Source organism: Marmota marmota, unplaced genomic scaffold, assembly GCF_001458135.2.
Source record: "Marmota marmota marmota unplaced genomic scaffold, marMar, whole genome shotgun sequence".
Lineage (NCBI taxonomy): Eukaryota > Metazoa > Chordata > Mammalia > Rodentia > Sciuridae > Marmota > Marmota marmota.
Genome location: NW_026000229.1, coordinates 18,933,505 through 18,947,880, shown reverse-complemented (window position 1 = coordinate 18,947,880; position 14,376 = coordinate 18,933,505). Strand labels below are relative to the sequence as shown.

Sequence of the window (14,376 nt, the reverse complement as noted above, 5' to 3'; positions counted from 1 at the left end):
GCTCCTATCAGGACTGAAAAACCTATTATATGCTTCCCTTTTTATTAATGTCTGGCTCTGTCTTTATTTCTTACTAATTATTTCAGACTTTTTACTTCCAGGCGTCTCACACCTCCTAAGCAGGAACCTACCCTAGTGGGATGCTGGTCACCTCGAAATAAATTCTGATGACAGAATTTTAAACTCCCACCTCAGAAAGTTGACCCTAGAGAAAGCTAATTGCCATGTAAGAAGTTCAGCTACCCTGACACTATCATTCGGGGGAAGGCCTGAATATGTGCTTCAGACAATAGCCTCAACAGGGCCCCCAGCCTACAACCAGTAGGAGCTAGCAGCCTAGTGAGTGAACAACTATGGACATCCACCATGGACTTCAGATTGCATCCCCAAGCAATACATGTCTGAAATGAAAGACTATACATAAAATAACCCAGTTGGATCCTTCTAGAATTCCTAACCCACAAACTGTGAGCAAACTAAAATAGCTGTTTTAAGCTCCTAAGTGTTAGAGTAATTTGACAGCCAAGAATAGTAATCAGAATGACAAAAATGCTGAATAAAAAAAGGCTAAAATTAATCTTACTAGCAGATGACACAATTATACTTAATTACACACAATTTTACTTAAGAAAAACCAGGAGTGTTAGCAGAATAACACTAAGATAACAAAAGGTAGCACAATAAAGTATTAAGTACAGCTGGGCACGATTGTGCATGCCTGTAACTCCAGCAGCTCAGGAGGCCTAGGCAGGAGAATCACAAGTTCAAAGCCAGCCTCAGAAACTTAGTAAGGACCTAAGCAACTCAGTGAGACCCTGTATCTAAACAAAATACAAAATAGGGCTGGAGATGTGGCTCAGTAGTCAAGTGCCCCCAAGTTCAATCTCTGATAACACAAAAAAAGTATAAATATAAAAGTGATAAACAAAAATAAACATCATAGAAATAAATTTTTTATTAAATGATATAAAAAGTAATATATAAAATCATGGGTGAGTTTTTGTTGTTTTTGTTTTGGGTCTTGCTATGTTACCCAGGATGGTGTTCAACTTCTGAACTCAAGGGATCCTCCTATCTTAGCTTCCTATGTGCTGGGACTACAGGTGACACCACCATGCCAACCAAGTATTTTTATGATAATTTTCTAAATATACACTAAGAGTAGGACATAAAGATAAATTTTATTACCGATTTATTTATTTATTTATTTATTGGTGCTGGGGATTGAACCCAGGGCCTTTTGCATGGGAGGCAAGCACTCTACCAACTGAGCTCTATCTCCAGCCCGCAAAATATTTATAACTTCAAGATTGTTTAAAAAAAAAAAAAAAGTCACACTGGGAAAACATTTTCAAATAGCAATACTATTTTTTCCTTCAGTGTCTGGCTGTTTTTCACTTTACTTCATCATTCAATATTCAATGAAATATTTACTGGGTATTTTCTAATATGTATCAGGCTATGCCATCAACCAAGGACACACCAAGGAAAACAGACCAGACATGGTCCTTGTCCTAGTGAAGATATATTCTAGAGAAAATGAACATTGCTATCATGTGTTGTGTGATCAAGACTTTGCAATAAGATGACATTTGAGCAATACCTGAAGCAAGTAAAGAATCAAGCCATGCAGGAAAAGGGTGTCCCAGAGGCAAAGGAAAAGGCAAGCACAAAGAATGTGCTTTGGTATACATAAAAAAGAAAAAAGAAAAGTGTAAACTCCATGAGGCAGAAACATTCCTCACTATTGTTTCCTTCATGTATAATGACTGGTACATGATGGTACCTGGATACATATTTATTGAAGGAATAAACGAAATATGACTGCAGCAGAGTGAGCAAGGTGGGAAAGAACTAAAAACAAAGCCAAACATTTATGTGGGGTGACCTGTGGAAGGCCTTATAGGCCACAGTAAAGACTGAGTCATTACTCTGAGAAAGATATGAAGCCAAGGGTTTTGAAGAATAGTGATATGATTAGAGTTTCACTTTAAAAGGATCACTTTGGCTATTATATGGAGAACATAGTATTCGATCGAAATAGAGATAGTTAAGAGGCTACTGCAATGATCCAGGTAAGAGATAATGATAACTCAGTACAGTAGCAATGGAAGAGAAGAGCCATAATCTGAATGCATTTGGAAGAGTCAAGGGACTGACTGATATTGTGGATCAAAGTATAAAAGAAAAAGAGAAGTCAAAGAAGGCTAATGGTAGAAAACATACCTCTCTTTAAAACAAATACCAATAATACTTATATTTGTACACACAATTCATATCTGACATTATTTTAGATAAGCTCTCACTTTAGGATCTAAACAATCAATAAGAAACATCTCTACTATGTTTTGTTTTCTGTTACCAAGGTAATATAAACTTATTATCAAAATTTAGAATATGAAAAAGGAAACAGGCAAAAATGAAAAACTATAATCCCACCATCCAGACATGAACAACTATTATTAACCAAAGAAAATGTATACACATAATTTTAAATGGATTTATAATCGTTGGTATTATAATGTTTTTTCTCCAGTTTTATATTGTAAATATCTTTCCAGGTTTTCTTTTACTATATGACTTTAAAGGCAATAAAAAAAACACGTTGGTAATTTTAGGTTGTTGACATTTTTCCAAATTATAACCATGACAATAAATAATATTATTCAACACAAAAGTGGAAATCACAAATAAATAAATAAATAAATGTCACAGAGATTTTCTGCAGAAATGCAAATTCTAATTAATAGTCTCAGGCAATTCCAGAATAGATGGGATTATTCCCATGGGTCATCCTTACATTGTTCTTTAAAAACAGTATTTCATTTTTCAAACAGCCCACATGTTTAAGTGTAAGCATGCACATGCATTGGGCAGTAAGAAAAGCAGAGCACATTTTCAATATACTTGATACCTGGGTCTAGCTTATAGTTAAGAAGATAGTGGCAACAAAAATATATTTGTGGACAAAAAGTCTACGTACTTCTTTAATTTCAAACTTGAGTAGAAGATTAATGAGTTCCTCATTTGGAATCTCTGCAGCTTTTTTAAATTCTGTTCCTTTGATACTTTTAGCAATCTGTGAGTCTCCATCTTCAGCATCAAAATACTCATCATCAGACTCTAAAGGAAAAAGATATTCATTTAGTCTTACATAATATCCACTGCAAACTGCACAAAACACTCAAACCTGAATTTCCCAAAAGTAAAATTCATTAGATATAAACTTCATATACAGACTCAAAAGTCTGAATTTTAAAAGTTCCATAAAGTGATTTAATTTGGCATGTGACAATCAAATTAAAAGTCAAATAGCACTACTGTTTTCACTTAAATAATTCTGCTTTTTACCTTAGTTCATTTATTCAATATGCAGTAAGATATTTATTGGGATCACCTATCTTATAAATGCCCAGGATAGACATGATCTTGCCTTTTCAAAGCTTACATTCTAGTTCAAAATTAAAAGAAATCAGACCAGGATAGAAAAAAGTATCACAAAGAGAATGAAGCAAAAACTAAAATAAAGTAACTTATTTAGAATCTTAAGTACTATCAATCACAAACTGTCATTCATCCAATGAAGGCAGCTGAGCTTAAAAAAAATAAGTGACCCAAAGTCACAGCATTCATTAGTAGAACCAGTAAATTACTATAATACTTTCAGAATTCCTTTATTTTTTGAAAATGTTATCTCTAGGTAACAATTTATAGGCTTGGCTTGGCAACAGTTTATATTTCTTACCTGATTCCACTCCATCTAGCAACAGTGAAGTACCAAGTAGACCTTTGGTCCCTCCTGAAATAATAGGAATTGAGGATATCTGGCAAAGAATATAAAAAGCTTTCTTAAAATTACTGATTTAGCAAGACTAAATATACATAAATGAGGCAAAGAACAAAAAGTAATAGAAGGCAGAGATGAAAAGATACATACACACAATACACAAACTTTCTAATAAGACATCTCATGTAATCAGCTAATAATTGGTTAGATTCTATAAATTATTAAGTTTAACATCCACATTTACAAAGACAAAACTAAATATAACTCCAGTAGGCAAGTCTATTTCATCATTCTGTGTCATTTAGTTGTTGCTAACAACAATACTAAAATGCACGTTTATACAGGTCCCTGCAAAATGGTATCACCATCAGGACTCTCTGATATTTCATTTCAAAGTAAGTAAAAATACAACATTTCTTTTATGCTACAAAGATCATTATAATTAAAGTGATCTAGAACTTTTAAGTCCTACATATAAGAAAATTTTATATCATTAGTTTATTGGCAATTTAACAAAGAAGATTTCTATTTTGGGCTCTATTTAAAATGTTTTACAAATTGATAACGTTCTTACTTTCATTTCTTTATTTCTTGTCCTTTCAGTCACAAATTCCATAAATCTAACTTTCCATGAATACTTAAAAATAATAATTTTCTAATCAGGCGTGGGTGTGGTGGCAGAAGATCAAAAGTTCAAGGTCAGCCTGGGCAATATAGTGAGACCCTGTCTCCAAATTAAATTTAAAAAGGGTTGGGTATGTAGCTCAGTGAGTTCAATCCCCAGTACGATGAATGAATGAATGAATGAATGATAGTTCTGTGAAAAGAGAAGCTTCAGTATATCTATTATAACCACTTACCTGTCTCTCTGCAGACTGTGCAGATGATTTCTGTGGCAAAGGTATACTGTTAATCAAACACAGCATATCTTTCATCTTCTGGTCAGAAATTCTCACATGCATCAAAGGAAGTCCTCCTGATACTTTAAATCTAAAAATATAAATTAACTATAAGGTTTCAAAGTCAGCTTCTCTGTATTGTGAAGAGGGGATAAATTTGAGAAGGGACTATATTGTCAATTCAAAGTTGCTTTGGACATGTTTTAATCTAATTCCACTCATGCTTCATTTAGACAACATTATCACGGAATGGAAAGTTCTATGTAAGATAATTTAAGTGTTCCATTCTTATGCAGTTAGAACTTTTTACATTAACTAATTGTTATGACAATCCTTCACAATTGTCTACTTTTTAAAACCAAAATCACCACACATATATTATTTCCTAAAATCTCCGATTTCTTATCAGTATCAAAGAACACCTACCCCATTATTCTCTATCTTCTCACTTTTATTTTTTATATGTATGGCAGTGGGAAGCACCTGACATATCATTTGTACAATTGTTTATTTTGGGTCTCCTGATTAAAATGTAAGCTCCATGAGGACATCCATTTAACTAGTAAATCACCAAGCCTGTATTTATCTGTCATGTAAATTTGGGCAGCTGCTCTATTCTGTTCCTTACTCAATACAACTGCTTGACATTTGTTTGTGTCAATAGCTTCCTGGCAGCTATTTGCTACTCATAGAGCTCTTTTAGGTTTATGTTTGGCTTCCTGACTAAACTGTGAACAGTTCAAGTTGACAGATGCCCAATTGCTAGGTGGATTATTGGGGTAGAATAAAGCAGTATTTAGGGAGAAATTTATAGTACTAAATGCCTATATCAGGAAAAATAAAAAGCCTCAAATTAATTACTTTAGCTTCTATCTTACAAAACTAAAAATGAAAAGCAAATGTAACTCAAAGTAAGCAGAGGAAAACAAAAATAAGCAGGAGAGTAGAAATCAGGAAGATTAAAAAAATAGAAACAAAATATAGAAAATAATTTAAACCAAAAATGGGTTCTTTCAGATCAACAAAATTGATTAACACTAGTCAGATTAAGAAAAATAAAGAAAAGACATGAATTACTAATATCAGGAATGACAGAGTTAAGATCACTTAACTTAGAGATTTAACACCTTAGAGATTCTTAAGGTGTTAAAAATGTAATATGAAAATACAAAAATAACTTTATGCCAGTAAACTCAATAACCAAGATGAATATATTTCTTGAAATATACAAAAAAAAATCACTGCAAACATACTTCAAACCTTTGCTCAAAACAACTAAAATACACAAAAGAGCACTCTAAGGAATAGATAATCTGAATAGACATGTATCTACAAAAGAAACTGAATGTGTAGTTAAAATTATCTCCAAAGAAAATTCCAAGCTGAGATAGCTTTATTGCTAAATCTACCTAACATATAAGAAAGAAAGAATACCAATTCCATAGATCTTCAAGATAACCAACATTACCCTTATAACAAAACAGGAAAAGCACAAACCAATACCCCCCCCCAATCAACATAGATATAAAACTTCATAACAAAATTTCTGCAAGCAAAGACCACAATATTTTAAAAGGTTAATACATTATTTCCAAGTAAGATTTATCTGGTAAGGAAAGGCTGGTTTAACATCAACCTGACAAAGGGTATCAGGAACTATTTGATACATGCAACAATATGAATGAATCTCAAATAAATCATGCCGAAAATAGCTAACCAAAAACTCTATGATTCTATTCATATTAAATTTTAGAAAATCCTAACAAATGTAGAGTGTCAGAAAACACAAATATACAGTGTCACCTAGGGACTAGGGGAAAGGAGTTAGGTGGGGAAAGAGAGACTTGGAGGTGATAGACACATTCAGTACGTTGACTTCGATAATAGTTTCATGGAGCTATACATAGGTCAAAACTTCATTACATTGGACATTTTAAATGATACAGCTTATAGAATTATACCACAATAAAGCTGGTTTTTAAACAGCAACATAATTTCACAATTATCTATTTAAATTCAAAATTCATTTTCTATTTTTTTCCTACATTTCTCACAATTTATATGGTTTCAGGATGAAAATAGCCTCTAATTTTTTTTTAAGATTTTATTTTATGGATATTGAATCCTGAATTGAATCCATTCAAAAACATGGATTATCAACTTTCATACAACATTCAAATAAGAATTCTGAAATGAGATATATGAGATATAATTCAAACAAATGTCTTCTTTAAAATGTTATTTCTGCTCCAAGACAGAATATTCAGTATTTTTCTGGCTCGCAGAGATACATTTTTTGCTTCCTTAAAATTTAGTAACTGATGGAGATATAGGTCACTTTGTTGATTTCTAATACAAAAGCAGTGCATATATTACCTGGCCATTCTAGCGTCTTTCTCTACCATTGCCTTGGCCAATTCAACATGGATATCCATTGGTTGCAATATATGCATAGTTGATGGATGCTGAAATCGACACTTTTTCCAGTTTTCCTCTTTAAAAAAAAAATTTAAAATATTATTTTTAAAAAATTATCAGATATTCTGTGGAAAACTACTCTGAGTTACTAAAAAAGAGTTATCAGAGTCAATGAACACAAATTTTTAAATCTTTCAGCAAACAAGTTAAATAATCTTTATTTTCAATATAGACTGACAGAAGTCAGTTTGTGGTGTAAAAATGATTCTAGATGTTTGGAGAACATTTATACGATAATACCTTGCATTTCAAAACAAAAAGGGAAAAAAACCCAGGCATTTATTACCTCAATTTACAATTGGTGATCAAGGTGAGTGGGTATAGTGAAGAGAGAAAACACAGGTGAAAAAAAATAAGTTTATGGTTCCTAAGTGCAATAGATATACAAGCTTAGCATTTAATTTCAAAGCAAAAATATTTTATCAAGCTAATTTTTTTGACCAAAAAAACATGTGTAATAATCACCATTCTTCAAAAAAAGAGATCTGAAAAACAGATTTCCCAGTGGCTAAGGATCCTTTGCAGATCTTTATTGATGGGCTTTTATACCTTGTAAGTCAAACAATTATTCACAGATAAGTATAAGAGAAAAGGCAGTTTTAATCATCTGTTTAAGTACTTCACCTAAAGGAATTAACAGGTTCCTAATACATAAAATCCAACATTTTCTTTATGTTTTTATAAATCCTACAAGAATATAAATCCTGCTTTTAGAGATTATGTCTGTACCTTCCTCCAATGACTTATAAAGGGCTATATACTCAAGGATGGTTTATACTTATTGCCTCTAGAAACTGAAGTACAATGGACCAAAAATCTATACTTAAGCAATATAAAACACAAAAGCTTTTGAAAAATAATTATCTTTAAAGTTTTAGGACTATAGCTACAGGTTAGGTACCCCTAAATCAAAATGTTTTAGACCAGAAGACATGCCTTGGATTTAGAAATTTTGGGGGGTGTGGGAATATTTTCATATACATAATTAGATATCATGGGGATGGGACTCAAGCCTAAAAACAAAATCCATTCATATTTCATATATACCTTAAACAGGTAAGATGAAAATTAATTTTACACAATATTTTTAGTGCATGTTCATTTTGACTATAACCTGTCACATGAGAGCAGGAGAATTTTTCACTGTGGTGTCATTTTAATACTCAAAAAGTTTCATATTTTGGAGCATTTCAGATTTAGGATGTTTGGATTAGGGATGTTTAACCTGTACTATATTGTAGATATATATTTCTCAAGTATCTATAAAGCAGAAGTTAAAGTAGTACTGAAATGAAGCACAGGCTAATGCAGTAAAATACTTAATAATAAAAATACTAAGGAAAACACTGAAACATTCCAAAAGCATTAGGACAGAAGCACTTGAACCAAATGAAACTTTCATTTTGTATTCTGAGCTGATAAAACAGCTACATTGCAAAAATGGGCTTAGATAAAAATATTGCTAGGTAAATTTCTATTTCTAACTGTGATGGTGATTTGCACTGGTAAGTCCTGTTTGGTGTTCTACAGGCTATATATGAAAACAGTTGTCAGAACTCATAAACATATACATATATACATACACTACTAAAGCCACTCAACCTAAGACCTTAAAGGATGAGCAGTGGTTTACCTGCTCTTGCAAAGAGTAGTTGCACACTCTTTATTTCAATATCAAACTTGTCATATGCTTTATCCATTATTTCTTCCAGAGATGAATTAGTAGTTTTCTGTAAACCTTGATCTTTACTGTTGAGCTAAAATGGAGGAAAAAATTTCTTAAATTTTTCGCAAGAGGAAAGTACTTACATCAACACTTCGGTTACGAGTGGAATAGACGATCTCTAGATAGGGCAGAGGGGTTGGAGGGGAAGGGAGGGGGCATGGGGTAATTAATGATGGCAGAATGTGATGATCATTACTATCCAAAGTACAGGTATGAAGATATGAATTGATGCGAATATACTATGTATACAACCAGAGATATGAAAAATTGTGCTCTATATGTGTAATAAGAATTATTATAATGCATTTTGCTGTCATATTTAAATTTAAAAAAATTAAAAATTAAAAAAAAAATCTAACTAAAATGAGAAGATTACCCTTAAAGAATCCAGACTTTACTTAATTTATTGGTAATTACTTACAGTACTTTATTAGGAGTATAATATTTTATCATACATCTGCTATGTTTGAATAATAGGTGCCAAGCACATTTTCAATAATTAGATCAGTTACTCAGCTGTCTGCCTCAAATAACCTGACTAAAAAGGAAACTCTTCTTCCTGGCTCTCAGAAGGTATGGCTTAGGACTCAGCTCCCCTACACCTTGCATCCTTCACCTAAATAGCAGGGTTCTGTTCCTTTTCCTAGCTATGCTATGAAAGCAATTAGGCCATTAGAATTCAGTTCCAATCTCTACTTTCTTTTCCTCCTTCTCAGTGAAATTTAGGACTATACTTTTTAAAAGTGTCACCTTTTCCAGAAGATTCAAAATTCAAAATATAGGAGTTCTAATTGCTAGAGATGAGTTTTTTCATATATTAATTGACCATTTGTATTTCTTCTTTTGAAAATTATCTATTTTAGTTCCTTTGCCCATGTACTGCTTGGGTTGTTGTTTTTGTTTTTGATTTTTGTTGTTAAGCTTTTTGATTTCTTTGTATATCCTGGAAATTAACACCTTATTTGAGGTGTGGATGGCAAAGATTTTCTCTCATTCTGTAGGCTGTGTCTTCATGCTTTTGATTGTTTCCTTTACTGTAAAGAAGCTTTTTAGTTTGATACTATACCATTTATTGATTTTTTATTTTACTTCTTGCACTTTAGGAGCCTTGTTGAGGAAGTCAGTTCCTCAGCTGACGCGATGGAGAGTTAGGCCTATATTGTCTTCTAGAAGGTGCAGGGTTTCTGGTCTAATACCTAGGTCTTTGATCCACTTTGAGTTTAGTTTTGTGCTGGGTAAGAAACAGGGGTTTTATTGCATTCTACTACATATGGATTTCCAATTTTCCCTGCACCATTTGTTGAAGAGGCTATTTTTTTTCCAATGTATGTTTTTGGCACTTTTGACTAGTTTGATACTATTAATGTGGGTTTGTCTCTGTGTCCTCTATTCTGTTCCATTGGTCTTCATATGTAGTTGGTACCAATGCCATGCTATTTTTGTTACTATAGCTCTGTAGTACAATTTAAGGTCATGTATTGTGATGCCTCCTGCTTCACTTTTCTCACTAAGGATTGCTTTTGCTCTGGGCCTCTTATTTTTCCACATGAATTGGTACAACCACTCTGGAAAGCAGTATGGAGGTTCCTCAAAAAAACTAAGAATGAAACCACCACTGGACCAAGTTATCCCGGTCCTCGGTATTTACCCAATGGAGTTAAAATGAATTAAATGTCACTACAGTGACACAGCCTCAATGTTTATAAAAGCACAATTCACAATAGCTTAAGCTATGAAACCAACCTAGGTGCCCATCAACAGATGAACAGATAAAGAAAGTATGCTTTATATACACAATGGAATATTACTCAACCATAAAGAATGACTTTATGATATTTGCTGGTAAATGAAAAGACCTGGAGATTAGCATACTAAATCAAATTAGACAATCCCAAAATATCAAAGGTCAAATATTCCCTCTGATATGTGGATGCTAACACACAACAAGGGGGTTGGGGGAAGAATACTTAGTTACTGACAGTAGTTAAAACAAACCTATGCTCCTAGTGTACAATTTCCTAATGTCAAAATATATTAGCAACAGTAACACTGTATACTTAAACTTTACAAACCATGAAAACTGTTTATCTCCAATTCAGAAAAGACGAAAGTAGTCTAGTCCTCAATGTCAAATCATCTACCATTACAGAAAATTCTGGGGTGTTTTATTTTAATCACCATCTAATATATATGAAATATTCTAAGCTAGGCTTGGAAAAAGTAAGTCTATGTTTAGTTTAAGTGAACCGTGAGGGAAAAAAACTGCAAGCTATCAGATATCAAGCTACCAAGCTTATCAAAAACAAAAATGCATATATACATACCTGAAATGTACCAAAATCTAAAATGAGAAGATCTGACTTTTTTTGGTGAAAACCTGTCTGTGGAATTATTAGATAAGAAGGCTTTAGATTTATCCTTAAATCAAGGACTTTTCGAGTTTCAATAATATGTGTAAGTCCTAAAGAAGACCAAAAAAAAAAATGATTAGAAGTTCAAGTTAAGTATTAGTGATCATACTATTAACAATCAGACTAAGAATTTTACTTCAAAAGCATTAGGAAGAGTGTCAATTCTTCTCAAAGATTCTCAATTCAACATATGAGGTGAAAACTGAATCTATTCAATAGGATATGATCACATCAGCACACATAAGTACAGTAAACCCAACACAGCTACAATTTTATCTAAAGACAGAATGATTTACTATTTCCCTGGTTAAGCAACCAGATAAAATAGCTGACTTGAGTTTAGAGGCCACATTATACAAAAACCTATATCTTTAAAATTAGTCATTCAACTTCTTAAGAAGTGAGATGGAGGGATATTTCCACCTCAAGCCCATTCTGAGGCAACGTTCCTATAAATAATGCAGGCAAGAACCATGTGTGCCAGATATTATTCTTTCTCATCTGGTGTAGAAAGTATATTTGCCTTTGGTTAAGCTATGTCCACTAAATAATACAGCCTGAATACAAATCAAAGAAGAAAACAACCTATATGATTTTAAATATAATGTTTACATTAGATTAGACAACATTTTCAAAGTTTAGTTGATGCTTATATAGACACTCAGATTCTTTACCTGTAGCTGTTCTCTCTTTAATTTCTTCCAGCTTCATCAATGTAGCTGATGTTATCTGCTCAAGATCTAATCCCCTATTTGACTGAAAGAATTCAACTACTGCATTTATGGTTTTCTGTAAAAGAATTTTAAAATACAACTAAGTTATACATAATTCTTCTATATTATAAATTGGGGGGGGGGGGTAGGAATGGGGATTGAACTCAAAGGCACTTAACCACCAAGTCACATCCCCAGCCCTATTTTGTATTTTATTTAGAGACAGGGTCTAACTGAGTTGCTTAGAGCCTTGCTAGTGCTGAAGCTGGCTTTGAACTCATGATCCTCCTGTCTCAGCCTCTCAAACTGCTGGGCTCATAGGTGTGCACCACCACACCGGCTATATTATAAATTTTAAGGTTTCAACTCAATTCTAAAAAACTGTCGCTTTGAACTGAGAAACCTAAAGATATTCTGAGGTTAATACTATATCTTCCTCTGGAGAGGCCACAGATTAGTACATATCATTAAGGTGCCAAATATTTTCTATAGTGACATATGTGGCAAAAGACATTACTTCTGGTTTTAGCCTCCAATTAGATGGTAAAACTCCATTTATTGAAACTGTAATTGGATGTTTGAATTTTGAAGTTTAGAGCAATAAGGAAAGCTGTTCACCTTTACTGGCATGTAAAATTAAAAGTAAAAAAGAAAAATCAGGGAGCTGGGACTGTAGCTCGAGCTGGGACTGTAGCTCAGTAATAGAGTGCCTGCCTTGCACATGTGAGGCCCTGGGTTCGATCCTCAGAACCACATAAAAATAAACAAATAAAGCTATTGTGTCCATCTACAACTAAAAGAAAACATTAAAAAAAAGAAAAAAGAAAAGAAAAATCAGAGATTTTGCAAGATGAAAAAATTTTTGGAGATCAGTTGTATAACAGTGTGACTGAATGTATCAGTACTGAAGCATATACTTAAAAATGTTCAAGATGGTATTTTTATGTGAATTTAATGACAATTTATTTTCTTAAAACATTAGAGAACACAATGAGTTCTAGAGTCTTTATAGATTGCTTCTCACATACACTGTTAATCTAGCTCTAAACTGTAAAGTAAAAATAAGTGATGGTAGGGCCAATCTGTAAGTGGTGTGATGAGACACAAGCCAGGCTTATCTTGCTGGTGTGAAGACAGGCAGAATCAACGGCACAGCCACAGATTCAGAACCTGAGCCAACATTTTCAGTGACACCTAGATGCCAGTGTTTCTCCCCATGTAAACACTGAAATTCTTTTTCATCACTTCCAAGCCACTCTGAATGGGTTCTAAACATTGAAAGCAAAGGAAGAATAAGTTGAAAGGAACTGGAGTAGGAAGTCAGTATGAACTATTTGGGAATAGTTGGTAAAATGAACATGAAACTCTTTCTAATATACTAGTATTTTTTTAAACTTAACATAAGCAGAGATAAATAAACTTTATGGTAGAAAAATATAAGAAAAATCAAAATAAACCACTAATTGTGCACTGCTTTTGAAACAAGAATAAAACTGTTTGGAAACTTACCTATTAATAAATGTTAAATATGAAAGAGGAGAAATAAGACAAACATACATCAGAAATACAAGACGGTTTCAATAGAATTACTTTCTCCTTGTACTTACAGCATCATAGATGACCTCTACAGGCTGAGACTGAATAATCAGGGTCTGGTCAGCAGGACTATTCTCCGGATTAGTCTCAAACTCAATTTTAAGCAAAGATGATGCAGTATCACCAATTGAAGCCACAAGTGATGGTACAGTATCTTGCTGTCTCAGACCTGTTATATACCAGTGTTCTAATTTTGCTTCTATCCTACAATCAATGTGGGGTGGGAGGGAGGAAGTAATAAGATCCATTACAATATAATGGGTTAAATTACAAGTTTTCCTTAAACTTCTTCAAAAGCCAGGTTCATGCCCATTACCAGAGTTAAAATGCAATCTCCTTGGCTTGGCATTCATTACCCATACAATCTGTTTTTGTTGCTGCTGATGTTGTTGTTATCGTTATTAACTCCATATCATTCACATGAAAAACTCACTTTAGACAACCCAAGAGTACTGCAGAGGTTCTGCTCACTGCTATATAAATAAAAGCATATGCCCCATGGACAAACTCATCTATTTCCAAGTGACCTGTAATACCTACCATCACATCCCTACTTCTCCTAGTGTCTTGTTCAGCTAGTTTTTCTCCTGGCCAAGTTATTCTCTTCTACAACTGAGCCTGTGTAGCACTGACTACGAGGTATTTAATTTTACATTACCTTCTCACAGTGAGTTAATATGCTACATATTTCTTGAATTATGAGCTTTTTTTGCATATCCTCTCTTATCAACTTGAAAAAAGAAATTTGCTGGACCTATGCATAGCT

General features: G+C 33.2%; 1 protein-coding gene across 1 annotated transcript in view; it reads right to left on the bottom strand.

Annotated features, from left to right (window-relative positions):
* Positions 1 to 14,376, bottom strand: part of Vps13c (vacuolar protein sorting 13 homolog C) — a 176,092-nt gene that overhangs the window by 87,779 nt on the left and 73,937 nt on the right. The window contains exons 20-27 of the mRNA XM_048793227.1: positions 13,622 to 13,814; positions 11,976 to 12,090; positions 11,215 to 11,351; positions 8,798 to 8,921; positions 7,063 to 7,180; positions 4,648 to 4,777; positions 3,746 to 3,824; positions 2,984 to 3,123 (exon numbers count right to left, since the gene is read on the bottom strand). Coding sequence (XP_048649184.1) covers positions 2,984 to 3,123; positions 3,746 to 3,824; positions 4,648 to 4,777; positions 7,063 to 7,180; positions 8,798 to 8,921; positions 11,215 to 11,351; positions 11,976 to 12,090; positions 13,622 to 13,814 — 1,036 coding nt within the window. The remainder of the gene's footprint in view (positions 1 to 2,983; positions 3,124 to 3,745; positions 3,825 to 4,647; positions 4,778 to 7,062; positions 7,181 to 8,797; positions 8,922 to 11,214; positions 11,352 to 11,975; positions 12,091 to 13,621; positions 13,815 to 14,376) is intronic.